Source organism: Gallus gallus, chromosome 5 (genome assembly GCF_016699485.2).
Source record: "Gallus gallus isolate bGalGal1 chromosome 5, bGalGal1.mat.broiler.GRCg7b, whole genome shotgun sequence".
Taxonomy (NCBI): domain Eukaryota; kingdom Metazoa; phylum Chordata; class Aves; order Galliformes; family Phasianidae; genus Gallus; species Gallus gallus.
This window is the reverse complement of record NC_052536.1, coordinates 978,600-1,004,997: the sequence shown is the minus strand read 5'-3', so window position 1 is coordinate 1,004,997 and position 26,398 is coordinate 978,600. Positions and strand designations below refer to the sequence as shown.

The window sequence follows — 26,398 nt, the reverse complement described above, 5'->3', positions numbered from 1 at the left end:
CCGACGGCACAAGCTGAGGACAGCTTGCATTTCCATAGGAAACAGCTGCATCACCACTAGAAATTCAGCCCTCTTCTCTTTGTGTCCCCCAGGTGTAGCGCACTGATACCGATGCACGTCTGTGACAGTGACATTCCTCAGTGCTGCTCTGGTGGCAGAGGGGACATTTCTGCTTCTCCATGCTCCTGAGATCTTCCATTAAGCCAACCTGCCTTTGCTGGCCAGGCTGGCAGAGAGGCGAAGTCTTGTCTTGGGGGATGAAATGAGGGGTGGATGGTGTTGGCAGCTTTGTAAATCTGGGGATATAAGGATGGAGCACAGTCCTGCCAAAAAGGTCTTGAGGGTAGTGGTGGATGGCAAGCCAGATATGAGCCAGCAATGTGCCCTCACACACTGCCAATTGTATCCTGGGCTGAGTCAAAAGCAGCGTGGCCAGCAGGGTGAGGGAGGTGATCCTGCCTCTCTGCTCTGCACTGGTCAGGCCTCACCTGAAGTACTGCATCCAGATGTGGAGTCCTCAGTGCAGGAGAGATGTGGACCTGTTAAAGCACGTCCAAAGGAGGACCACAGAAATGATCCAAGGGGTGGAGCACCTCTCCTCCGAGGACAGGCTGAGAGAGCTGGGGATGTGCAGCCTGAAAAAGAGAAGGCTCCAGGGAGACCTGAGAGCAGCCTGTCAGTATCTAAAGGGGGGGGCTGTAAGAAAGAAGGGGACAGACATTTTATCAGGGCCTGTTGTGATAGGACAAGGGGAAATGGTTTCAAACTGCAGGAGGGGAAATTTAGGTTGGATATAAGGAAGAAGTTTTTTTACAGTAAGGGCGGAGAAGCACTGGAGTAGGTTGCCCAAGATATGTGGTTCCAGCCCTATTACTGGAGACACTCAAGGTGGGCAGGGCTCTGAGCAACCTGGTTGTGCTGTAAGTGTCCCTGTCTATTGCAGGGGAATTGGACTAGATAACCTTTAAGAGTCTTTCCTAACTCCAAAGATTCTATGGTTCTATGATCCCCTCTCCATCCTTCTGCCCTGACTTGCACCCATATCAGTCTGGGCCACATTCTCCAACCTGACACAAGTGTCATCGCCTTTCATGCTCATACCTCCAAAACCCATTTCAAATATGGCAAGATTTCTAGGAATTTTGGGACCTCTGCAGAAAAAGCCCTTCTGCTATCCTAATTTTCAGGTTCATTGAAAGATGCTGTTGTACAAAGTCTCATTAGCTTGTGGTGAATTCAGCTGCAGGTGGCTGAAGTTGTGAACAAGTGCCTAAGCAGACAAAATGCACACAAGAAGGAAGATAATGCTTCTCAAAATGGACTTTGCTCATTTCTTTTATCATTTGTATCTTCCTCTGAATTATTTATGATAATGCTTTGTAGTAGCATCTGTAGTGTACGTTGTGAAAATAATGAAATCCAACTCACATGAGACATGGCTCTATTAAATTTTTGCAGAAAGGTGAGGAAACCTGCCCACTTTGCAGGTTTCAAGGAGGTTTAGTAGCAAGTGGATTTAGGTGATTCCCCAGCAGCAAGAAGCAGCTCCCAGGGTTCATCCCGCTCTGCATCTATTTGCATGCATTGTTTGAAGCCATCTAAATTAAAAAATAATAACAAAGAACATTCAGACAAAAAGATGATTTCCCCCCAAGTCCAAGCTGCTACATTCACATGATGCAGAAGCAGCTATGTTAAGAATCTGAAGCTGGGAGTGTTTATTCCAGCTTGAAGAAAACAGCCAGGAGTTTTGCACAGTGTGGCACTCACCACACAAATCCTGGTGCATCTGTTTAAACTGGGGATGATATTTTCCCAGCCTCCTTACTTTTGTGAGCTCCAGAGTGCTGAGCATGTAGGGAATGCATTTATCATCTCCAGGTCACTCTTAGTCATGGATTAATTCATCAGGCTTTCAGAGTAAAGGTGGCTCAGGCTTTATGCATTGGATGCAGTACTCAAGGAGGGGTCTCATGAGAGCAGAGCAGAGGGGCAAAATCACCTTCTTCAACCTTCTGGTCACACTTCTCTTGAAGTCCTTTCCAACTTAAGCCATTATGTGGTGATTCCCTCCAGCACTCCTCAAAATGCTGGTCACCCATCACTCAGCCAACCCTCCCCTGCGTCCTCTGTACCAGAACCCAAAGCAGCGCTGCACAGACACCTTTCCTCTGGATGCTGCCTTGGGTGTCATAAGAAGGCATCATTATTTTTGCTTTTCACCTGTAGAACTCCACCATCTTCCACGTTCTGGCATATCCTGCTGGTCAGGCTTGTGGAGCTGTTCCTTGAGTTTGTCCCCATTTCCCACTTGGGGTTTCAGTGCTGCGGTACCTGCCTCCCTGCTTTCGGTAGGAAAAAGCCCAGAGTATCGCAGTGTACCTGGATAGCTCAAACACGTTTCTGAGCACATTTCTGCTTCACTGAGAAACCTGAATTATCCCTGGTCCTGCCTGTCTGCGTTCATGCTATGAGGAAACGTGATATGTGATGTAGAAAATTTAACATGCTACCGGCAAAAGCCAGGAATGGGCACATCTAGATAAGCACTCAGACACCCGGGGCTCTGCCTGCCCTATGATGAATACCGGATTATTATTTTAGTATGAAACAGGTGTTGTCAGATGCTTGTTTCCCTAAAAAACAACACTTCTGTGCAGCTTGAACCCGACTGAAAGGGGAAGTGCGGGTGGTGGCCGGGCTTATTTGTTTCGAAACTCACTTGGTTGTGTGAATCAGCACATCCACACATTGTTCCTCTCACTACTGGAAAACGGAGGCATCCCTGCAGGTCATCTCCAATGATGGCATTTATGAGATGTACCTTAGGGAAGTCCAGGGTGAGCTAGGAAGCTTACTTGTCTCACTTAACAGGTACAGAACTAGAAATAGATAGGCCAGCATAATTTTGCAGTGATTTTATATGCAGCAAATAGGGAATAGACATTTTGCAGGCCATCTCTAAGGCTCTTTAAGAACAGAATCCCTGCATGAAATGAAAATATAATCTGACAAAATCTGCGCAGTAAAAAAATAGAGGGAAATGGTTTAGTGAGCGTGGTGGAGATGGGTTAGACTTGATGATCTTAGAGGTCTTTTCCAACCTTAGTGATTCTGTGATTCTCCTTAAGGACATGGTTTAGTGGACGTGATGGTGATGGATACACAGTTGGACTTGATGATCTTAATGGTTCTGTGAAAATCAACTCATTTTTTCCCTTTGTTGTGAATGTATAAGAATTGTAAGGAAAACACACGCTGACCTCAGAGGTGAAATAAAGGAGGCTAGAAGGAGCAAAGCTAAGCACATCATCTGTGAACCTCTGCTTCATCCCACAGGTTGCAGGGATGAATTAGGGTGCAGTGCTGGATTTTGGAGCTCATGGGAATGCTGGGAATCACCATCCTGCCACAGTGGGCACTGGGAAAGCAGCAAAAGAGTTAAGATAACAAGAGAGCAGAAAGTTTTATGGTGAGGCTTGGAGTTTAGCTGTACAAATCCTATTAGCATTAACATCAGCCGTGCAGCTAAATCCTTGCGTTCTGCACAGAAATTGAATCCCTGAGGGTCTGGCTTAAATCAACAAATACTACGAAAGGCAGAGCAGGGAGTGACATCCCTCTGCATAGGGAGTTTTGTCTGAGCATGGTGGCAGGGAGTAAATGAAGCAGAGTTTGTTGCTGTAATTTTTGGCATGCCGATTGACCTCAGCAGGGATGAGCACCCGGCATTTCACAGGAGTCCTTCAGAAAGGCAGTGGACTTCTCTTTAGTTTACTTTCTCCCACTTTCCCTACTACTTTTTTATTTCAGAGAGAGAGAGGGAGAGAAGAAAAAAAGAGAAAAAAAAAGAAGGGGCAATCCTTTTCCTCCAAGGCTTTGAAACACTTTGGCCTCAATATTGGTTTTTGTATATGGGCTTCCACTGGAAAAGAAAAAAACATTGTAGCTCTTTTGCCTGGGCATTGGATATCTGGAGTGAGAGGAGGAGAGCCTTAAAGCCAGGTCCCACCTCCTACTAGCCATGAGCAGCTTCGTGTCTTGCTCTGAGACCCTTCTCACCTCAACCACTACATGTTGGCGTGAACTTTAATTCACTAAGGCAAGTTTTTGTTGAACTCTAGGCTGGAAAGTGGAGCTGAATGTGTCTTGGATAGAGAACCATGAGCACTTGGCCATCAGTGGGATTTGTTATCACCAAAATTAAGCTGTTGCCAAGACAAGGTGGTTTCTTAAAATAGAGCTACTGGCCACAAATTGGGTGCAAGAGGCAGTGGGTAGAAGATATCTGAGATACATACTGGGTGATAATGTTTGCTCTTGGACTCAAATTTAATGACCTGTGGACAATTGGGAAGGGGTGGAGCAAGCAATTGGGGTTCTTGGAGAACATGGCTCCTCCAAGGCTCTGCACTGCACATCGATGGAACAGTCACATCAGAGAGGACCCAGGTTGCAGCTCTAACAGAAATCCTGTGGTTTGAGCAGAATAACCCTTACCTGAAAGTTCACGATGAGCAAAATATTTGGGGTTGGATCACCTCAATGCAAGTTAGTGCAAATTTTCTTGACCAGCATGGTCAGGAGTTGCTTTCAGGAAGCCGTGCCATATACTGTGGATGGACACATAGTTTGGCAAGCTCAAAAAAAACCTAACCCAAATGCATTAACGCTCATCATGGAAATGTCAGCATCTACTAAGTTTAAGTAAGGTGAGTAATTAGCTCTGTTTGGATACAGCCTTATATCCAAAGCCATTCGTTCTGCTATTGCCATTCATTATTCCCTCCAGTGTTCCCCTGGATGTTTGGACTGGGATCTGCTTAATCCTGCAAAGCCCAGCTTCTCCTCATGCCGGAACATGGAACAAAGTCATAATTCCCATTTGCAGCCCCGCTGGCTGTTGCTATGGGAATGCTTGCAGTGTAACGGACTGAGCGATGCAGGTAGAAGGTTTGGAGCTCAGAGCTTTCCTGGGTGTAAACACCGTGCTTTGATAATTAGCCAGGGAAGTTACAAATCACCTTGCACAGCACCAGGGTCCTTCCTGAGCTCATTGGTAGAAAACTTGCTAAAAGCTGTCACTAATGGCATAAAATTTAGATTTGCACAGGGAAATTCAGAGCCAGGTGAATTTTCAAAGCTCAAACATGTAACGAAACTGCTGCTGACCACAGCCTCCTTCAAACCTGGGGAATAAAACAGTTTAAAAGCAATGAAATTGCAAGCAAAGGAAGTCAGTTCTGAAAACAACCCTTCTTTTCTGTCACTCACTGAAAATATGAAAAAAAATATTCCAACCCAACAGCCACCCTATAACCAAAGGAGAAGAAACTTGGCTTTTCTGGATGCACCTTTTCAGCACTCCTGGACCTGTAGGTGGGAGAGCCTCACAGAAGCATCTGGTCCTATTCCTTGCCCTAAATTTGGGTCAGAACACAGCATCATCTCATCTCAATCATGCCTCTTGCTGTCCTTGAGCAACAAAGGCCCTGGACAGCTCACAGTGGCTGATTGCTTTGGTAGGACCACAGAAGCTCAGGGCATTTTATCATGCCCTTAGGTTCTTTACATATGGGAAGAGCTGTAGGGCTCGACCTGCCCTTCTCCTCTCCTCACCACTGGCGGGTCAGAAATTGCCAGATCCTTTAGCATCAACACCACCAGACCCAAGGGCATTGCACACCCACTGCCAAATCCCCTTTAATCGGCTGCCTCCCTCCTTGGCCAGCCCCAGCTACGCGCTGGATCACAGCTTTAATAGCTCCAAAGAGGAATTCCTAAAGCAAATATTTTCTTTCCAGAGCTCTGCTCATTAGCTATAAACACAGGGAAATGTATCACAGGCAGGTTCTGAAGAGGGCTGTAGTTCTGAGGAGAGATAAGAAAATGCATATAGAGACTTGAAATTTTAGTTCATTTTTTGAAGTGCTCACAGGAGAAATGGGTGTTGCAGTGCTGGAGGGGATGGGGCTGTTGCAGTGCGGGGCTTCCAGTCTATGTGGGCTCCAGCAGCACTGGCTCTGCTTCTGGGGCTGAGACACAGACGAGACATCCCCAGCGTGGGCTCCTTCTTCCCACTAATATAGCTGGGATGGGGATTTGGATTAAAAGCTAATATTCCCATTTTGGTGCCAAGCTCACAAAAGGCATCTCCTTCACCGATATGAGATTAGCCGGTACATCACTCACTAAAAATCATCTTTTTACAGAAAACCTTTAATTACAAAATAGCCTAACCTGAGGACAAGAGAGCACAGGACAGTCCTTTCAGCATCCCCCTGTGTGAAGCAAGGATATGAAGATTTCTCCCAGCCCACTCTACAGCTCTGCTCAGAAATGGGGAAATGGGGAAAATAAGAAATTTGAACACCTGAAAGTCGTTAAATCATTAGAATCAAAGAAAGGTATGGGTTGAAAGGGACCTTTAAGATCATCTAGTTCCAACCCCCCTGCTATAGGCAGGGACACCTCCCTCTAGACCAGGTTGCTCACAGCCCCATCCAGCCTGGCCTTGAATGCTTCCAGGGAGGGGGCATCCACAACCTCACTGGACAATCTGTTCCAGCGTCTCACCACCCTCACAGAAAAGAATATCTTCCTAATATCTAGCCTAAATCTACTCTCTTTCAGTTTAACGCCATTTCCCCTCATCCTGTTGCTACGTGCCCTCATAAAAAGTCCCTTCCCAGCCTTCCTGTAGCATTCAGGTACTAGAAGGCAGCTATAAGGTCCCTCTGTAGCCTTCACATTTCCAGGCTGAATAGCCCCAGCTCCCTCAGCCTGTAGGGGAGGTGCTCCAGCACTCCGATCATCTTCATGGCCCTCCTCTGGACCCACTCCAACATCATGAGATCCTTCTTGTGTTGGGGACCCCAGAACTGGACGCAGTACTCCAGGTGGAGTCTCACAAGAGCAGAGCAGAGGTGCAGAATCAACTCCCCTGACCTGCTGGTCACACTTCTCTTGATGCAACCCAGGATACAGTTGGCCTTCTGGGCTGCAAGAGCACATTGTTGGCTCTTTATCTAAATGGAGCCCAAAAAAGCACGGCCCATTGACCATGGACAAGATCTGCCCATCAGCCCTTCCTCACTCTGATTGCTATCCTTAATTTCTAATTTTGCCACCTGCCTGACATTTCATAAAATTTTAAAGCTAATGCTCAGCCACCCTCAAATGGCACTGGAGCAGACATTTAAGTGCAGCCCAGGATGAATAAATCATGGGATGCATGGAAGGAGCAGGGAAGGAAGGATGGGATTCGTTGGCAAGAGAATTGATTCAAATGACATCGTCCAGTGGGATCATCTGAGATTTGCTTTTCAGGCACAGTCAGAAGGAGAGAGGCAGCAATTAAAAGCACTGGCCTAATGATGGCAAGCAGTTCCTTCTCAGCCCTTTGGGGCAGCTCCAAAAGGAGAAGCTGTTGCCTGCATCCACATGCAGACCCTTTCATTGGAGTGGAGAGTTTCTTCTTTCCCATGGTACCATCCCAAAATAAAGTGGATTCCACCCTTTTGGGGTGGTCATATATCAAGAAGCTGGAAAGGAAAGCAGGGGGTCTCAGCCAGCCTGTGTGGGGCTGACCTTGTTGTGCTTGGGGAGCCTGATGCTTGAAACAAATGTCAGGGAAGGGGTGAGCTGCAGAGAGGAAGCAAAGAGATGATTTGGGGAAGAAGCTCTGCTGGGAGATGCTTACAACTTGACCAGGTCATCCTCCAGAGCGTTGACTGCAATGTATAACCACAGAATGTTAAATAGCTTTTTAATTTCTCGGACAAAGGCATAAGGAGAATCAGTGGCTGGATCCAAATCCAGATCCAGCAGCACCAGGCTGGCAAGAGGGAATAAAGCAAAGAACAGGAGGCGAATGAGGAATCATCCCATTTTGGATCGATGGGGTTGTCTCTCTGGATGTTCAGACACCAGTGCTGTCACTCGAGGATGTTCATCTCCATCCTGTGGGTACCAAGGCAGCAGTGTCTTGATGCTGTGACGAAGAAAACAGATGTATGGAGATGAGATAGAGATACCCAAAACCTCCATGCCCCTGGAGGTGCCCAAGGCCAGGCTGGATGAGGCTCTGGGCCGCCTGATGTGGTGGGGGGAACCAGCTCCCAGAACAGGTTGGGGCTGGGGGGGGCTTTCGGGTCCCTTCCAACCCAACCATTCTACGACTTTGTGATTCTAAGAGAAGCAGCCAGGTGCAAAGCTGCAGGGAGACTTTGCTGTGACTGGTGAGAGACAGTTGTCCAAATTGTGCTGAGTCAGTGGAAAGGAAGATGTGTGCCCACGTGCTGCGGCAGCAGCTGCCTCCTTGGGAGAAAAAAAAAACCCTTTGCATGGGGACAATTCTGTTTGCCAGCTCAGCTGCATCGCTGCCAACCCTTGCTGGTCCCAGCGGGCTGTCCAAGCAGGAGCAGCATTGGAAGCACGGCTCTGTGGGAACGCTTGGCCCAGAGGTGCAGGCGCAGATGGCAGCACCAAACTCCTGCAGCATCATCGCCCATGCAGCTCTGAAGGACAGAAACACGGATGGACAGACGTGTGGATGGGCTGCCTGCCATTTTTTTTTCTGGACAGAGCACTGAGCAGAGGGTTGTTATTTTTTTATATCTTTTTTACCCCCCTCCCCTCCACAGTTCATGCTGACAACTGGGCCTGAGCATCAGCTGCTCAGTGCTCTGCCTTTCAGCCAACAGCAGGTGCAAGCGGTGCGACCCCAGGCTTCGCTGCAGTAATCCCTGCTCCCCCCACTTGGCTCCCCCCACTGGGCTCAAGAATGTTTTTGTCTCTCCTTCACAGTTGTGAATTCTTCTATATGGGGTGGGAGGAAATCTCTTTCTAATCTTCCTGCCCAGAAGTGGGCAAGGGGAGCTCAGCACAGCTGTGCAGCACCCTATGGGGTGGCTGCTTTGTGTGGCACTCCCTGGCTAAGCCCCCTCCCCATTTCCAGCATGGGAAGAGGGTGTGGGACTGTGTCAGCTCCTCGCCTGCCTACGGGGCAGCGAGAGCGTGCAAAGGGCACAGCTCAGTGCACAGAACAAGGAGGTGACTCAGCAACTCCGTCACCAGCCCTAAACCACAAGCAAAGCGAAAGCCCTGAACGCAGAGAGATTTTTAATGGGGCTTCGCGCCCGAGGGAGGCACTATACACAGAGGTGGAGCAGCATCACAGAGCTTGGCCTCAGCACAGCACCTCCGGAGGGTGGAAGCGAGAACCTCTGCCACTTTCACAATGTGTTATCTTGTAGTGAAATTACACAGCAACATCCAGCCTGGGAGGGAAACATAATTCCCCCCCCCTCCTTGTTGCCACAAGCACCAAGGAGCAGCCCAACAGTCTCAAACCGCATCCCCTGCTGCATGCATGCAGGAGAACGAGACCCAGACACAGCTGGGGGGTCTTCCTTTGGGTCACAGTGCTTGGGTTGCACTTTCATTGGGTCTGCAATCTCAGAGACTGAGCTGCAGAGCAGCCCTGAACACACACAGCAAAAAAATTAATCACCTGAGCTGGTTCCCCAGAGCCAGCAGCTTCAGCACACGAACCCAGGGTGGTTTTAATTCTTTCCAGAAATCAATAAACTCTGAATCTGCAGAACTCACCCAGCTGCTGCAGAGGGGAACGCTTTCCTTGTTCAGGACGACTAAGGCAGCACCCCAAACATCATTCTGTCCTCAACTGCGCCCTTTCCAGGAAGCGCCTGCAGATTCCTGATAAGCCAGGAGAAGCTTCACTATGATTCTGCCTCTTTCCAACGCCCCCCCCAGCTTCATTTTACATAGGCTGCTATTACTACACGCTATCAAGTTGTGTAGTAGGAAACATTTCTTCTCAGAAAGAGTGCTCACACACTGGCACCGGCTGCCCAGGGAGAGGGTAGAATCACCATCCCTGGAGGTGATGCAGAACCATGGAGATGTGGCACTGAGGGATGTGGGGATGAGTTGGGGTTGGACTTGGTGAGCTCAGAGGTCTTTTCCAACCTTAATGGTTCTATGAATAAAATCAACTCTACTTTTCCCTTTGGGAGTAATTTTCACTCCCTCAGTTCTTGCTGAGCAGCCAACCAGCTGCCAACAGAGCAAGCATCTTCAGAACCAGGCAAGGTGCAGCAGTGCACGGACCCTGCCATCAGCCCCCTGGGTGACAGGCTGGGACTACTTCCATCGCAGATTCACAGCAGACATCCTCAAGAGTGCATCTAGAGGCATTGAGCCCTTGCACAGTTTTCCCTGTTAACTCTGCTGCTCTCCAGAGGAGGCCTGAAGCATGACCCAGATGCATCACTATGTATATAAACACATACACACACACAAATACACCCACACGTCTACATATACGAACACACCAGGTAGCAGCTGAACTCTACACCTCTCTAGGAACCACCCCAAGACCACAGGGCTGGCCAGTACAAGCTGATCTAAGTACACTGCATGCAGATTAACGCCCTTAACCTTGAAGGCCAGGAGCTCTGTTTTGGTACCACAGTGATAAGCGCTCAGTGGGAAGCAGCCCATGCCTTAGGAAAGGGGGAAACACAGGAAATTCAGCTAACAGAACCCTGCTCAGGATTTATGAGTCCCTCCCTCCACCCCATCCCACGATGCATTTGACATTGATTCATGATGCCTTTAACTCCAAGGTGCTGATCAGCCTGGAAAGTGAAGACATTATTTATTGTTTGTATATAAAAAAAATAGACCTCTACTGTGATAGAAGACAGGTTTAAAAACCTGTGCGTCTCCTCCAGCTTAGTGTATGTGTTTTGTTTTAAACACCCTGACGTGACTCTGACCTTTGACTGGGGGAAGCTCCTCCGGCTGGAGATAGATCACAGCACAATGATTTGGCTCCAATGCCTTTCTGAGAGCCTTCATGGAAATGTGCAGTGATTCATCCCCAGACTAAAGAGCCGAGGAACACGCAGGTATGATACAAGTTTCCCACCACCTTTGGAATGAGATTTGCCACTTTACTGAGGGTGGAAAGCTGCACCTACAGGCAAGTTCTGCAGTGTTCCTACATGCTTGGTGACCAATTCAGGCTTTTCAAGCTGTAGTATTTAAAGATTCACGGCCACCTTGTACAGATAAACTACAAGCAAAAAAATAACAATACAAAAAGCTTTAAGTTCTTTATGTTAAAACTTCTGGGAGTTTGCCTGTATGGCAGCTGTTTAATTCATTCTTTTGTTGTATTTACAGCATCCAAGCTTTCAGCGTGATTCATCCTTGAAGGCTGGCAGTAGAGAGTGCAGTTCTCTTTAATAAGGCAAAACTTCAATGTGCTCTATGTAACGTACACTGAGGACACCCACAAATACTGCTGCTCCTCCTCCGACTTCTTCAGCAAACCCTCAGCAGAGTGTGAATGCATGCTTTTGCCAAAAAACAGCCTTCAAGGAAAAGGAAAAGAAGAAAAAACAACAACAAGAAAAAAACCAAATAACCCCAACCCCGAAAGTCAGCCTCCTCCTGCCCGCCTCATTCATGGATGTCACAATACAGGTCTGACATTTTAACTGTTCCTGGAATGATGGATGGCGACACTGGTGGATGAATAACACAGCAGGAGGCGGTCCATCAGGGAGGCAGAGGCTTTGGGCTGCGCTGAAATACCTTGAGAAGCAGCGGGACTAGGAAAGGAAGTATGCACAGAAACAGATGTGGCACTTTAATGAAATCTTAAGAATCATCACCTTAAACACTGGTTGGGCAGCCACGATGCTCGAGCATTCCAAATGGCTGCCCCCACAATGCGGTTGATGTCACGTTGCCCAAAACAGAAGTTATTCATCCCATTGGAAGGTCACAATGGGAAATCTCTCTTTGCAGTGGCAGCATGCTAGCTGCTAGCTATTAATGGCACACCATTTTAAAAAGAGAACTAAAATCATTCCCACGGTCATTTTTTAGATTGAGTCTCTGTGTTGAACCCAAGCAACGGCTTTCCCCTGGTTCCAGCCATGCTGACACAGCTGCTTGGATTGCAATATGTCCTATGGATGAACCTCAGCTCGGCAGTGCTGAGATTTAGGATGGCTTACAGACAGGATGAATCAGGCTGATCACAAGAAGAAAACGAATACGTTTTCCTTCTATGCTGCAGTCTGATTCATCTGTTCACAGAGCAGACAGGCGCCACAAGCACCAAGACAGGAATCACGGGAGGAACAAAGTTGTGCGCTGCAACCTCTACATGAAAGGCCTCGTGGTGCTCAGCGGGCTGCCCCGCCGCTGCTGGAGGTTACTTGAAGGCTGCATTGAAGGCTCTGCCAATGACCAGCCTGCGCACCTCGCTGGTGCCAGCTCCGATCTCGTAGAGCTTGGCGTCACGCAGGAAGCGCCCCATGGGGTAGTCGTTGATGTAGCCGTTCCCACCTACGACCAGAACCAAGGCGCAAGTTATTGCTTTTCTCTCATCTGAGGGGCTGAGAGCCCCGCTCCTGTGGTATCCCAAAATAACACAGTGGCAGTGACTGTGCCTCACCGAGACATTGGATCCCATCCAGAGCCACCTGGGTAGCGCACTCTGCTGAGAAGAGGATCACTCCAGCACAGTCCTGAGAGGAGAGACGCAAACTGTGACAGAGGCATGGAAGGTGTTACCTGCCCTTTTCCCATCTGTGTGCCTTTTCATTCCTCTACAGACATCTGCTAACAAACCTGAACCACTTCATCACAAAGGTACAGGATTCATCCCCTGCAAGCAAGAAGCTGACACCGTCTTTCTGTCACTTTTGTCAGACTACACAAAGGTAGAAAATAGAGTGCAGCAGGGGAGCTGCTCTGCCTCACGAATGGACATCATACCCCCTGGAGACCAACATGATTTGATTTGGGATGCAGGGCTCTGCTCTGCTACATGCCTGGTTCTCTCCCCCGACAGACACATGGTGACATGTCAGCTGTGTCAATGACAGCACCTCAGGATGACTGCCATAGCCCCTTATAGCATGCAGGATACCGTGTCTGGCCTTCCAAAAAATCCTACCCATACTGCTACTTCTGTTCTCTTGTACAACTACAGCTTCTTTTTCTTGCGTTAGGAGGGTGAGGAGGGGAAAACAAACACTTGGAGAACTCTGAGTCATTTTAACACCCAGTATGCCCACCCTGCTCGTGATGAGGAACCAGGCTGTCCAGCAAAGCAGTGGAGTCACCATCCCTGGAGGTTTTCAGAAGTGTGGAGAGGTGGCACTGAGGGACATGGTTTAGTGGTTGGACTTGGTGATCTTGGAGGTCTTTTTCAACCTTAATGATTCCATGATCCTATTCAGGAACATGGCTCAGTGGGCACAGTGGGAACGGTTGACAGTTGGATTTGATGATCTTGGAGGTTTTTTCCAAACTTCACGATCCAATTGAAGGAAGAGAATTCAGACACAACCCACATGGAATTGCAAGCTCACCTTTGCATTAAAGTGGCCCTGGTCGCAGGCTTTGGCCACGTTGTAGACGTACTGCCGACAGGCCATCAGCCGGGTGTACATATCAGCCATTTTGCCCTGCATGAGCTGCATGTTGCAGAAGAAAAGAGACACATGTTGCAGCTATTGAAACTTAACCTGAGTCCACAGGGATTGAGGGGAAATGGTTTTCTGCTTGAGCTCTGGGAATCAGCTGGGTTCATACAATGCATTCCCTATGGTCTCTCAGAAACCAGTCATAACTCCAGGCTACCTTCTCCATGAAAAGCCCTCCCAACACAGAGCATCCCATCTTCTCTTTTAGAAGAAGAAGAAGAAGGAAAAAAAGACAGAATCTCAATTCTTTTTCTATCTCACCTGGAAATGGCCAATTCTCTGTCCAAATGCTTCTCTTACATGTAAATATGGAATTGCATGGTCAAGAACAGCTTGCATGAGCCTGAGAAAAGTGCAGATAGGCAGGAAAAGAAAGACAACAGAATAATTAAAATACTGATTAAATCTTGGAAGCTCAATCTAAGGCAAAAAGGTTTTCCTACCTAAGAAGATGCTGTCTTCCTATAGATCCACTCAAACAATGCTAAGAATGAATTCCAAAAGCCCATGTTTTCTCCATAGCGTCCCACACGTTGCCCATTTGGGACATCTTGTGGTAGGGTTCTACTTTCTTAATTCAGGAGACTGAGATGGGGAGGGTTGAAGAGCCTTCTTACACCTGCAGCTAGGACAGTTTGTGCTGCCTGGTGTCTCCAGAAGACCAACAGAAGGGGCGTGAGCCAATTTTGTAAAAAAGTATAGACAAGATTAACAATGGTGAGAAATCCTCCTTCTGCTTTGCAGATGACAGTCTGTCCCTACGAGGGTTTTAGCACAGAAGAGAGCACAAGGAAGGACACAAAGGGGCTGTAAGGTAAAAAAAATGTTTATGCCAATACCACCATATTCAAAATCATGTTCTGAATGGCAAGTCCATGGAACCACCCGGCTCATGACACATTGGAAGGCAGGGGTTCCCAAACTTTCCTTCTTGCATTGCTTCTATGAGGAATGGAGAGGTGATATCAGCCTGGCTGGGTGACTGTGACTGATCTTTCTGGCCTCACAACATATGAAAGGTGGCAAACTCTTACCCCAGCGGCCCACCAGACAGCACGAGCCTCTCCAGGTCCAACCCGCTCATCAGAACGTAGACTCCTTTGCTCAGCTTCCCCAAGATATTTTCAGCTGCAAAGAAAAATGATTTACCCGTGTACAAGGCTAAGATAAGCCATTGTCTGAGGGTCTGTGTTCTCTGGGCAAAAGATTCAAACCCTCATTCATGTTCATCTTACCTTCTGGCTTGAGACACATTCAGGATGAGCTAGACAGGCTAAGTTTTGGTGCATACACTCCCTACCACTGAAACATTTTAATCCAAGCAAAGCCAAAAAGGCAGTAAGGAGTTACAAAGAGCATCTACAATTGCTGTTATTCCCTATCCATGTTCTAGAGAGTAAGGAGCACTCCAGAGATCTCCCAGCTTAGTGTTTGTGTGAATGGGAGATTTAACAGCCTTAGAGGGCAAAATAGGAGCCCTTTCTCCATCTCATCAGTTTGTATCTAACCCAATCTGACAGTGAGCAAAAGCTGTCACCATATGATGTCTGTTGAGGGGAGACTTGGAATGAATGTGAATCCTAGTCTGATATGCCTAGATCACCTCATTGAGCACTCCTAATAAAGGAATCAAAGCTTCCACAGGCAACCAGCCAAAGCTCACCACTTAGCATGCACTGGGGTGATCTACACTGGCCTTCTGGGACTAGAAAATGTGAACTCTTGTTATCAGTCCTTCCAAGAGAGGGACTGAACAGAGCATTGCATGTTACAAACACACATTTCAAAGACAAGTATTATTTCAGTGAAAACGGAACAGAAGAAAATGCATTAGATAAAGGGCTGACAAAAAGGCTCAAAGCCATGCCTTTGCAGGACAATCTGAAGAACGCACTGATGTTAGCAAATATCAACAGAGATGCAGGAACAAAAGGTTCATCTCAGTAAGTACTCCTACAGGCAGGGGAGAACTTAAAGCCTATCAGCTCTGCTTTGTAGACGGACAGAGATTATTCACTCATCATGCCATAAAGAGGAACTGACACATGCTTTGGGCTTTGATCACAAGAGATCCAAGAGGTACAATATGCGATGTGAAAGTGAGGCAGGACTTGTGGACAGAAACTCCCAAAGCAAATACTGTCCTTCAGTGACAGCAGCTCAAGGACTGCATTGTCTTCTTGTTGAAGAGCATACTGATGTCCTGTGCAGAGAAGCGCAACCCCTACAGGGGCAGCAACATGATATCGGGTCTTAAAAGAATGAACCTGGTCCTCAGAAAAACCTCAACATTCCCCTTCCTCCCACTCCTCCAAAAACAGAGAAACACTAATAGCAAACATTACTTTGAAGAACAGAGCACAAACTCCAGCACCAGCAACAGTAAAATGAGAGAACTGTTTAGGAGTAATGACACTCTATAGCTTAAAAAAAAAATAATAGTAACAACACCACAAAAACAAAGAGGACCAAAAAGCCTGAATGTTCTCCTGTACATCCAGGGATAAGGGGTGGATAGGTATGCAGGGAACTGAGAGACATGTGCTGATTGCACAAGGAAGGGCAAGCTTGCTGGCTGCACATCACAAAGAAACACTGAGGTTCTGAACCAACTTTTACCAAATCAATATGACCAAATGAACCCGGGGACAACACTCAGTATGAGAAAAAAACACTCAGTGGAGCATGGCTGACAATGAAACCCATATGTTTTAAAGCAGATGGAATTGCAGTGCTAGAGGAAGACATCTGAGACAAAGACTCTGCAGACATATGAAACAACATCAAACTGGTTCAGCTTCCAAGGTAGAAGATCAGAAGTAGCATTAATGGCCAGAGTGCAAAGTGCGTTAACTTTCAATGGCGCAGTGATGTGCCTCTCCAAGTTATCAGAAAATTGAAGTCTTGTTACCATGAGAACACACTGTTCTGCACAGATGATTACCCAGATGATCACCTGAAGTCTCGGGTACTGCCCTTTCTGATTTCAGACTGCAGGAGTCTGCTAAACTTAGAAATGTCAGATTTCAGCTGCAACTCTTCCTCATTCTGAAAGCAGCTGTTGCTGTTGTATGGGGAGCAGTGGAGTTGCTTCATCTGCAGATATGCAATTAGGAGTTACAGGAGTGCAGGTAAGGGATCTCCTCTGCTCCTCTTTAAAAATAAAAAACAACAAACCAACCAACAAAACAGCCAGTGGAGTGACAAAAACAGCCACTACAGTTACCCCTGTTGTATTAATGATGGAAAGGATGTTTTTTCTTTAAGGCCTAGACACCACGAGAATTGTCATAAGTAAAGCAGAAGTCTCTCTCAGGTGGTCTTCTGTGATTTTGGAGAAAAGAAACTTTAAGACAAGTAAGTTCTCCTACTTATCAGGTGGGGAGCTGTAGCAGCAGCAATCAGAAGTTTCTCTGGAAGCCTCATACAGGTTTTGTGTGTGAGTCAGGTCCCTGAGGAAGAAGTGGAAGTGATCCAGCACAAGATGTGTTCACTCATGGAATCCATCCATGCACCTTCACCAGCTCTCTTATGAGGCTGCTTAAGAGCAGGGAGCCATCCACAAAGCCCTTCGGGTCACAGTCTGAGCATGCATGCAATCAGAGAACCAATTTACCTAAGCAAGAAGAGAGTGCAGCACCCCACATGCATACTGCCACGATGTGGAACCAACTCACCAGGGATCTTACAGTCCTCAAAGATCAATTCACAGGTGTTAGACCCTCTCATTCCCAGCTTATCAAGCTTCTGTGCCGTGCTAAAGCCGGGCATTCCCTGCAAAGCCAAGACATCAAAACTAAGGATTACAAGCACTGACAGGGACAGAACTATGCTAATCTCTCCGTCAGGTAAGTCCATCAAAAAGTTTACTGGTATCTGAGAGTATCGTTTATTTTATTACAGCTTCCTCATGGGAAGGAAGATGTACAGAGTGTAGTCTCAGTTAACTGCAAGGGAAGGAAAACCCCAATAGATGCCTCTTCCCCAAAGGATTCTGATCATTTTTGCCTGAGTGCTTGGGTTGCTACAGGATTCCAAAAGGGCAGTGAAAGAAAAAGGGAGAAAAATGAATAATGTTATTTCAACATCTTGGTATTGAAAAAAAAAGCAAGGATAGAAAACAGGATAGTAGGATATTTATAGAGCCTCCAACGCCTCTGACAATTTTGGGCAACAAGCAAGTCCTTCTTTACAAGGATCATGTCCTTTCTCTCCACATCTCTAGCCCAAAAGACTGACTGCATGCCTGCATGCCCAAATCCAGGAGCTCCCAGCTGCCAGTGCAATATGCCACGTCACTGGAGCAGAGGACAAATCTCGTGGGTTTATAAGGTTCAGGCAGGGAATAGTTTTTGCCTTTGAGCAAGGGACTGACAGATATTGAGTTGGGTTTTAAACAAACCACTTAGAGTGAAGGAGGTAGCTTTAAAAGCACACCAAGAAAGAACTGTGAGAACTATGAAACAGTAACTGAAACCTACCTTCTCCACAATGAAAGCAGTTATCCCCTGGGAGGCTGGAACGGCATTAAGGTCAGTTTTGGCATAAACGATGAGAACATCTGCATCTGGCCCATTGGTGATCCAAAATTTGTTCCCATTCAAAACATAGTAGTCCCCTGGAAGCACAGAGCTGCAGTCTGTTAGTTTGCAATAGATAAACCAACATTTACGTCCTCACCCCATTTATTTCAAGGGTGATCTTTAAGATCCCCACAAACAACATGCACACATCCCTCCCCCCCCCCCCCCAAAAAAAATAATAATCAAGAAAACTCATCACCTTCACTTCCAGAGTCCAAAGACAGGTTTAATGAATGCCTGACAAACTAAGGTTCCTAGCACTGGTACCATCACATTGTAATCCTTCACCACCATAATCACAAGTCTACTTGGGACCTTCAAACACCCACCCCATGTCTTCACTACCTCATGTTAACATGCACTGATTACTCTGGGAAGAAGCACAAGGCTGCCAACATGGCCTGATAAACACTGAATGGCGTTAGGGAGGTTAGCTTCAGTTTACAGGAGACATTTGTGCTGGAAGCTCATGATAGGCTTTACCTTTCTTGTCTGCCTTCAGCTTCATGGACACAACATCAGACCCAGCATTGGGCTCGCTCATTGCTAAGGCTCCAATGTGCTCCCCACTAATGAGCTGGAAAAGAGAAACAGAAGAACTTCCTCTGGCACAACTTAAGGACATTATGTCTTATCCTTACTCAAACTAATTCAATCCATCAATGCATTTCAACAGAAGTCTCAGTGATATACTCAGTTTTAGTTAATGAAGTACGACTAAGAACTTGGTTCTTACTCGCCTTGTTTCATGGCAAGTAATTAAAGTGATTGCATTACCCAAATTGAAAGCCAGCGAATGAGGGCATTAAAATACACCTGATCCGCAATGAGGACAACGTGGGGTTACATCTTGCTATATTGCACAAAGTTCATTTGAGGAGTCAAAAAAAGAAAAAAGGAAAAAAAAAGCCACCATCCTGCCACTTCCCAGCATCATACCTTGGGCAAGTACTTCTCTTTCTGGGCTTCACTGCCATTCCGCACCAGCTGGTTGATACAAAGGTTTGAGTGGGCTCCGTAACTAAGCCCAACAGCTGCTGATGCACGGGAAACTTCCTCCATCACCAGCACGTGGTCCAGATAGCCCAGAGCAGAGCCACCATATTCCACTGAGAAGAAAAAGCTCACATGAACCACCACAGACTACATCATGTAAGCACCAGATCCCATGGTTGGGCTCAGTCTTGAATAAGATTTGAGACAGTTACACGAGAGCTCCTGGGTTTGACTGGCACTGTCTCTGGGCTGGGCACCTCTGGCTTTCCCCATCCTCTCTGAAATTCAGTTTTCTCATCTTAGAGAATGTGACACTGAAAGATGGCTTTATCCATCTCTGACGTATGCTAAAACACAAGATTTTCTACTTGTTCCTAAAGTGCTGCTGAGTTGGGTATTACTGCCCCCAAAAAGAAGTGTGTTATTGTCACATCCCATCCCTACCTCCTACAGCAAAACCAACGCCAATAGAGAAAGCGCCCACAACAACACAATCAGAAATGGAACGTCTGGGCACAGGAAGGTTTTAGAGGTGAATCTCAGAGGGAATCAAAACAGACAGCGCTCATGAAGGGATGGCTTATTTATAGTGTGGGAAACTGCTGCAAGCCTCAGGCACAACATCAAAGAATAAAGAAGGTAAGAGTGAGAAAAAACAGGAGCAGCAGTAAATTGGGAAGAGTGAAGAGAGAGCAGGAAGAGAGACTTTCAGACTCAGTGCCACTGAAAGGCGTGCAGAGGCATCATTTCAAGGCGCTGCTGTTCAGCTTGCTTCTGCAGAAGCCTTTGCACATGTAGAAAACACAGGCTTCACGATGGGGAAATAAAGGCCTCATTGGCTGCTTTTCTCCACTACGACTTCTCCTCATTACATTGCGTGCCTCAGTAATCTGTAACACTAATCAGAACATTTTTCAGCTAACCTGGATGAGGCTGAGGAAGTTACTCTGACTTTTTTATTCTGATGAGTTGTGTGCTGTCCGTTCTCCATTAGCAATCACAGCTTTCCACAGTGCCTTTTATACCCTGTAACTTCTCTGACTACAGATGGATGCTTGCTCCGGGATACTTTTACCCATAGCTCAAAGTTTACAGCAAATGGAAGCAGCGTACTCAAGTTGCACATGTTATAGCTGGAAAAAAACATTTCCAAGCAGTCATTTTAAACTGTAAAAGCCATTTTGTAGCCGTTCAGAAGTTTTCTGAACCAACTTCTTGTTGAAGGGTAAGGAAAGCACCCGGTTTTATAAAACATGAAAGCAGGAGCTTCTGGGCAAAAACAGCCATCACGTCACAAACAAGGATGCACAAACTGGAAAGGCCATGTTTAAGTGGTTTCTTCACTGGAACAGGCTGCCCAAGGAGGCTGTGGATGCCCCATCCCTGGAGGCATTCAAGGCCAGGCTGGATGTGGCTCTGGGCAGCCTGGTCTGGTGGTTGGCAACCCTGCACATAGCAGGGGGTTGGAACTGGATGAGCATTGTGGTCCTTTTCAACCCAGGCCATTCTATGATTCTTTGTGTGAAGCATCACGCGGCAGATGGTGGGAATGAACTTACCAGGAGCTGTGATCCCCAGAACTCCCAGTTCCCCAAGTTTCTTCCAGAACTCCTACAAACACAGAAGTAGTAGTCAGGCCAGTGGGACGAGAAGTAGCTCCCTGGACACATGGATTTACCTTGTTGGTGTGAGACCTCAGAGATAAGCACATCAATACCAGTTCCTCCCGCAGCAGCAGCTTCACCCTTCAGACTAAGAACCCACACAGTCTTAAGGACATTAGTCATGCTACAGTCTGTTGACTGAAGGAAGGTAACTCATAAACCTAAATTTAATTTGAGGCAGAAGGGTTCTAAGATTTAACACATGCCCAATTTAAGAATTTAGATGAATTTAAGCCTCCTATTAACTTCAAAAACTGCACTTTTAGATCTTCTTATGCCGTACCTAGCTAAAGATAATTTAAGACGTCAGGATTTAAATTTATACTTGCCTTTTACCTCATACAACCTTGTCACACTGCGTGGGTCTATTAGCCTGTGACTGCTGCAAATAGTAGATAGCATAAGTTATCCACGAGTGAGACCCTGGAAAACTCTGAGAAGAGTTGCAATTGCTGAGAAATTTAAGGCTCCAAAACAGAAACTGGTATGGAAAGCCAAGGAAACTTCCTTCTTTAAAATCTCTTCGAAGGAAGTGTTAGAGCTGAGGCAGGAAAAACAACTGCTGAGGCAAACAAATGTTCTGGAAGAGCTCTAAGAGCTGGCCATCTGGTGAGCACTTCAGACTCAGAGATTCAGATCCTTCATCTTCATGAGAGCCACTCAAGTACATTAGCTTCAGTGGTTTTGGGATGGCCAGGATACTCGATACACAGGGGAACTGGATAAAGTTGTTTAGTTGTGTATTGTTGAACACACACCCTACAAAGCTCATCTGCCAGAGGATGGGCTGTATTCCTTGACCTTCCTTTGCCCACTTCCCAGATTTCTCATTCCGACAAGACCACTACATAAGCAACTGCTGCTCTGTAGCCACATGATCCAAACTGTTATAAACAAAGAACTGTTAACACTGGAAGGATCCTTTAAAGGCCACCTAGTCCAACTCCCCTGCAATGAACAGGGTCACCTACAGCTCCATCAGGTGATCAGAGCTCCATCCAGCCTGACCTTGCATGTTTCCAAGGATGGGTCTTCCACCACCTCTCAGGACAACCTGTGCCAGTGCCTCGCTATCCTTATCATAAAAAACATTTTTCTTATACCCAGCCTAAATCTCCCCTCCTTTAGTTTGAAATTGTTTTCCCCTATTCCTATCAAAACAGACCCCTCTAAAGAGTCTGTCCCCTTCTTTCTTTTAGCCCCCTCTTTAAGACCAAGGCAACTTCCCATCTTTCTCACAAGCATCCATGTTAGCAATGACACTGCTGTCGGTACAGTAAGAACAGCCATTGCCCTTTTTATTGTAGGACAGAAGTAAAATACTTTCAGATATGCTTTGAAATGAGAACAACTGAAGATAAATGAATTCCACTCATCATAGAATCCCACTAGAATCATGGAATGGTTTAGGTCCCTTCCAACCCAAACCATTCTTTGACTTTCTGAATTCATCAGTTTCAGTATTTCTATGCTAACAAAACTAGAAGTTGCTTCCAACGATCAACAACCTGAAGCTGCACCACAGGAGGTTTAGACTGGATATTAGAAAAAATTCATTCATGGAGAGAGTAGTAAAACAATAGAGGGCTGCTCAGGGAACTGGTGGAATCCCCATCCCTAGAAGAATGTAAGAAATGTGTGGATGTGGCACTAAGGGACATGACTTGGTAATGTGGCTTTGGTGGGTCAGGTTGATAGTTGGACATGGTGATCTTGAAGATCTTTTCCAGCCTAGATGATTCTGCAAGACATGGAATTGGCAGCTGCCTCGCAACATACACATCAGCTGTGCCTAGCACAAAGCATCACAGAGGAAAAGGGAAGCCATGAATAAATGCAATAGGGACAAAACCACCAAGGGCCACTTCTGCTGTCACTTCATACTGTGGGCTCTCCTCCATTATGTGATGGACGTGCAGGTAAACGCTTGTTATCTATGAATAGCCCCAAGACACTTCAAAAGGTATTATTCAATAGCACAGGATGACATCTGGTGCGCCAGACTAAACCTATATAGTTAACTTCAAAGCTACACATATATCCCTGAAAATATCAACATCAGAGCTCTGAGAGATCCTAGCAGATGTTACGAGTGTCTTAAGTCTTATGGAGCTTATGAAAACCAATAGTGAGAGCTCTCATTTTCATCAATCAAACCTCCCTATTGCACACAGTTTGTTGCTTCTGTTAGAAAGAAGACTTTCAACTCAACAGTCAAACAGCTCTACGTTTCCTGCATTTGCACACAGTATTTCCAAAGCAAAATGGAGAGGAGACTCAGATATCCAAGAAAGAGTTGTGCACAGAATGAGCCCTAGCAGGGAGAGTGAAAAGCACGCATCAGTGGAGGAGTCTTTGAAGAGAGCCAGGCACAAATACCACAGTGAAAACCTAAACAGGACCATGATCAATCCACCTCTTTTTTCTTTTTTTTTTTTAAATTAGATGCTGGCTCAGTTCTTCCCCAGGTTGTTCAAAGTTATCAAAAGAAGAAACAGGAAATCAAAAAACTTTTTTTTCTGTGCTGCTTTCAAGTCTGAAAAGTTGATGCATATCTTCCTGTGGTGCGGACCGGGTCTTTGTCTGAACTTACGTACAGATCAAAGTACAGACTACCACCTATTTCATAGGCACACATCAAATACTTACCCGCATGCCTTTGAATTCATTCTCCTGGTCAATTTGTTGGGCCTTTGGAGCCAAATGCTCTTGACAGAACTTTGTCATGGTCTGTCTAAGCTGGGAAAAGAAGTGAGGAGAAATGCATGTGTTACACTCCATCAATATGTCATCATCTTCCCTAGGATACTCCCAGCATCCACCACCAGGCAATTCTATGATCTCAAACCCAGAGACACAAAATCATAAAGAAATCTCTGTTTCAGTTTATTAGCTGAAATACAGAGCAAAAGGCCCTGAGCTCTTTGAAGAGTGGATTTGACAAAAGTCCTTCTCTTAAGTTCTAGACTGAAGTTCCCCCTGACACCTGACCTACAACAACACATGAGAGAGTGCTACTGAATACTGCTTGCACTGGGGCTCCAGGGGATGTTTTAGGAAACTTTCAAAGTTGACAAACAGAGCTTGTGATTCATTATCTAAACACTAAGCACTTGCTTAGTGTTTCATTTAATTTTATGAGCATGCCTGCAGTAAGAACACGTGTTAATTAAAAAGCGCGGCTCATCAGGCTGAGACTATAAGATCTATCCTGGTATCTTCTATAGAAGGAAAATGCCATCGAGTCAGGTATGCTGCTTGTTCTAAGTGTTGAAATAAAAACAATTCAGAGTATTCTCTCAAATTTTAAGATTCATATACTTACATGCATTTTTCGGAAGTCCGTACGTACTCCAAATAAACTTAAGCAATATCTTAACTGTTTACAATAAGAAGACTTCAAAACAAGTATAAATGTTACAGCAGAGCTTAAAAATCCAGTTTTAACTCTTGGTTCTTTATTCCCTTACATTAAGGTCAGTGAAGGAACCTCCTGCTGCTTAACCAAAGCATTTAGAAGGGACAGATGCAGCAAAGCAAAGTCTGCCTAGTCTGCTCTGCCTTCCTCCCTTGTTTCAAATTAAAAAGATATGTTAGTTGCCATGGCTACCCAGATCATGGATTCCAGTAGCACCAAACAAGTTTATCCGTTTCCAGTGGACTTTTTTTTTTTTTCCCCTCATTCCTCCTTTTTTTAAACCTTAATGCTTCCATCACAACAGCGTTGACAGCAGTAAACTTGAGCATAAGTTGGACAAAGAAGAAAGTTTAAACATAACTAAAACATACTTTACTCATCAGAGACTGAAGGATGTATTCTGACAGACATCCCAAACACTTTAAAACAGATTATATAACAGTATCAAATACTTTTAAGGCACAGATTAACAAACATTACCGAAGATCTATTTATGGTCTTTCCCTAGCTTTTCTGTAAGAGACATACAAGTTACAAGACTACTTTCACCTTTTCATACCTGCTGAACACACTGAAACATCAAGCTGATAAAAATATAAATCACAAAAACCAACCAGGTAAAAAAAGTGGTAATAAGTACTGCAGTACCACACTTCTACACTTCTCTGCCCAGAGAAGCTGTGGGGGCTCCACGCCCGGAGGTGACCAACAGCAGGCTGCATGGGGCCACGGGCAACCTGATATGGTGTGTGGCTATCCAACCACAGCAGGGCAGGGAGGGCTGAGGAGGCTTTGAGGTCCCTTCCAACCCAACCATTCTATGATTCTCCGGTAAGATGCGAGAATGAGACTTTGTATATCCATACACTAGCGCTGTCATAATTATATAGCAAGCACGGTTACAACTCCAGACCAGAGAAGTACTGAGGAAAGTTTCAGTGGTCCGGACTAACACTTTTAAGATACTGCCTATACCTTGGGAGAAACGAGGGTAACAGACTACAGAATGGTTTGGGTTGGAAGGAAACTCAAAGATCATCAAGTTCCAACCCTGCTGCCACAGGCAGGGCTGCCAACCACTAAATCAGGTACTAGAGCAGGTTGCCCAGGGCCCCATCCAACCTGGCCTTGAACACCTCCAGAGATGGGACATTCACAGCTTCTTTGGGCAGCCTGTTCCAGCACCTCACCACTCTGAAAGAAAAACTTCCCACTGACATCTAATCTAAATCGTTCATTTCTCAGTTTAAAGCCATTCCCTCTTGTCCTGTCACTATCTACCCGAATAAAAGGATTATTTCCCTCTTGTTTATAAGCTTTCTTTAAGTACTGGGAGACATTGGATGGCATCCCTTCCTTCTGTTGTGTCAACTGCACCACTCAGCTTGGTGTCATCCACAGACTTGTTAAAGGTGTACTCGATCCCATCATGTATGCCATTGATAAAGAGGTTAAAGAGCACCAGCCCCAGGAGAGATCACTGAGGGTCACCACTCATCATCATCCTCCACGTGGACATCGGGCCACTGACTACAACACTCTGGCTGTGACCTTTCAACCTATTCTATATCCACTGAATAGTCCACTCTTTGGATTCACATTACTCCACTTTAGAGATAAAGATGTGGTGTGGGACTACATCAAAGGCCATGCACGCATCCAGCATACTGCAATGATGCGAACACAAGATGCTTTTGGTCCCCCGTTGGCCAAGAGAACCATCTGAGAGCTGGAGGATCCAGTTTCTTCGATGATCGCACTTCTGACCGAATCAGCTCAACCTGAGTGCAGCGGACTCGTTCACCTAAAAACACAGCCGGAGGGCCGCGACACCCATCCCACGCAGCTCCCGGACAGCCTCCCCGCGGGGCACGGCGGACACGTGTCAGCAGCGCACCCCCGCGGATTGGCCAGCTCCTCGCAGCCTCAGCCAATCGGCGCCCTCCAGCCCTGACACACCCCCCCCTTTCCCCGCAGGAAGGCGCGCCGCCGCGCCGGGCCCACGGGCAGCGCGAGGGTTCGCAGCCGGGACGGCGCCTACCTGCCGCTGCTCGTCGCTCAGCCCATTCACCGTGTCGTCCACCGCCAGCCCCGCGAAGCCTCGCCGCAGCAAGGCTTGGCGCTGCCTGGCTCCGCGCAGCGCCGAGCACAGAGCGGCTCTGCCGAGCACCGCCGCCGCCATGGTTGCCCCGGGCCGCTCCC

The 26,398-nt window shown here is 46.5% G+C and overlaps 1 protein-coding gene across 2 annotated transcripts; it reads right to left on the bottom strand.

Moving 5' to 3' along the window:
• Positions 1-10,651: 10,651 nt before the first annotated feature.
• IVD (isovaleryl-CoA dehydrogenase) lies at positions 10,652-26,398 on the bottom strand. 2 transcript variants are annotated; one of them, NM_001199561.2, is made up of 12 exons: positions 26,238-26,398; positions 23,428-23,517; positions 20,674-20,725; positions 19,058-19,227; positions 18,602-18,695; positions 18,017-18,153; positions 17,213-17,309; positions 14,570-14,663; positions 13,797-13,878; positions 13,422-13,526; positions 12,500-12,572; positions 10,652-12,390 (listed from the first exon to the last, which is right to left on the bottom strand). In NM_001199561.2, the coding sequence occupies exons 1-12, from the start codon at positions 26,376-26,378 to the stop codon at positions 12,257-12,259; spliced, it is 1,269 nt and encodes a 422-aa protein (NP_001186490.1). In that variant the 5' UTR covers positions 26,379-26,398; the 3' UTR covers positions 10,652-12,256. The 2 variants fall into 2 exon arrangements, with proteins under 2 accessions (NP_001186490.1, XP_046797544.1); XM_046941588.1 differs by lacking the exons at positions 23,428-23,517; positions 26,238-26,398 and adding an exon at positions 21,115-21,236 and having other exon boundaries at positions 11,659-12,390.

Bases quoted from the DNA above. Each gene is read 5' to 3' on its own strand.
- IVD (NM_001199561.2), bottom strand. From the start codon at position 26,378: ATGGCGGCGGCGGTGCTCGGCAGAGCCGCTCTGTGCTCGGCGCTGCGC. The intron at 13,879-14,569 runs GTAAGAGTTTGC...CACTTTTCTCAG, and splicing joins CTGTCTGGTGGGCCGCTGGG to GCTCATGCAAGCTGTTCTTG. The intron at 12,391-12,499 runs GTGAGGCACAGT...TTCTGGTCGTAG, and splicing joins GGATGGGATCCAATGTCTCG to GTGGGAACGGCTACATCAAC.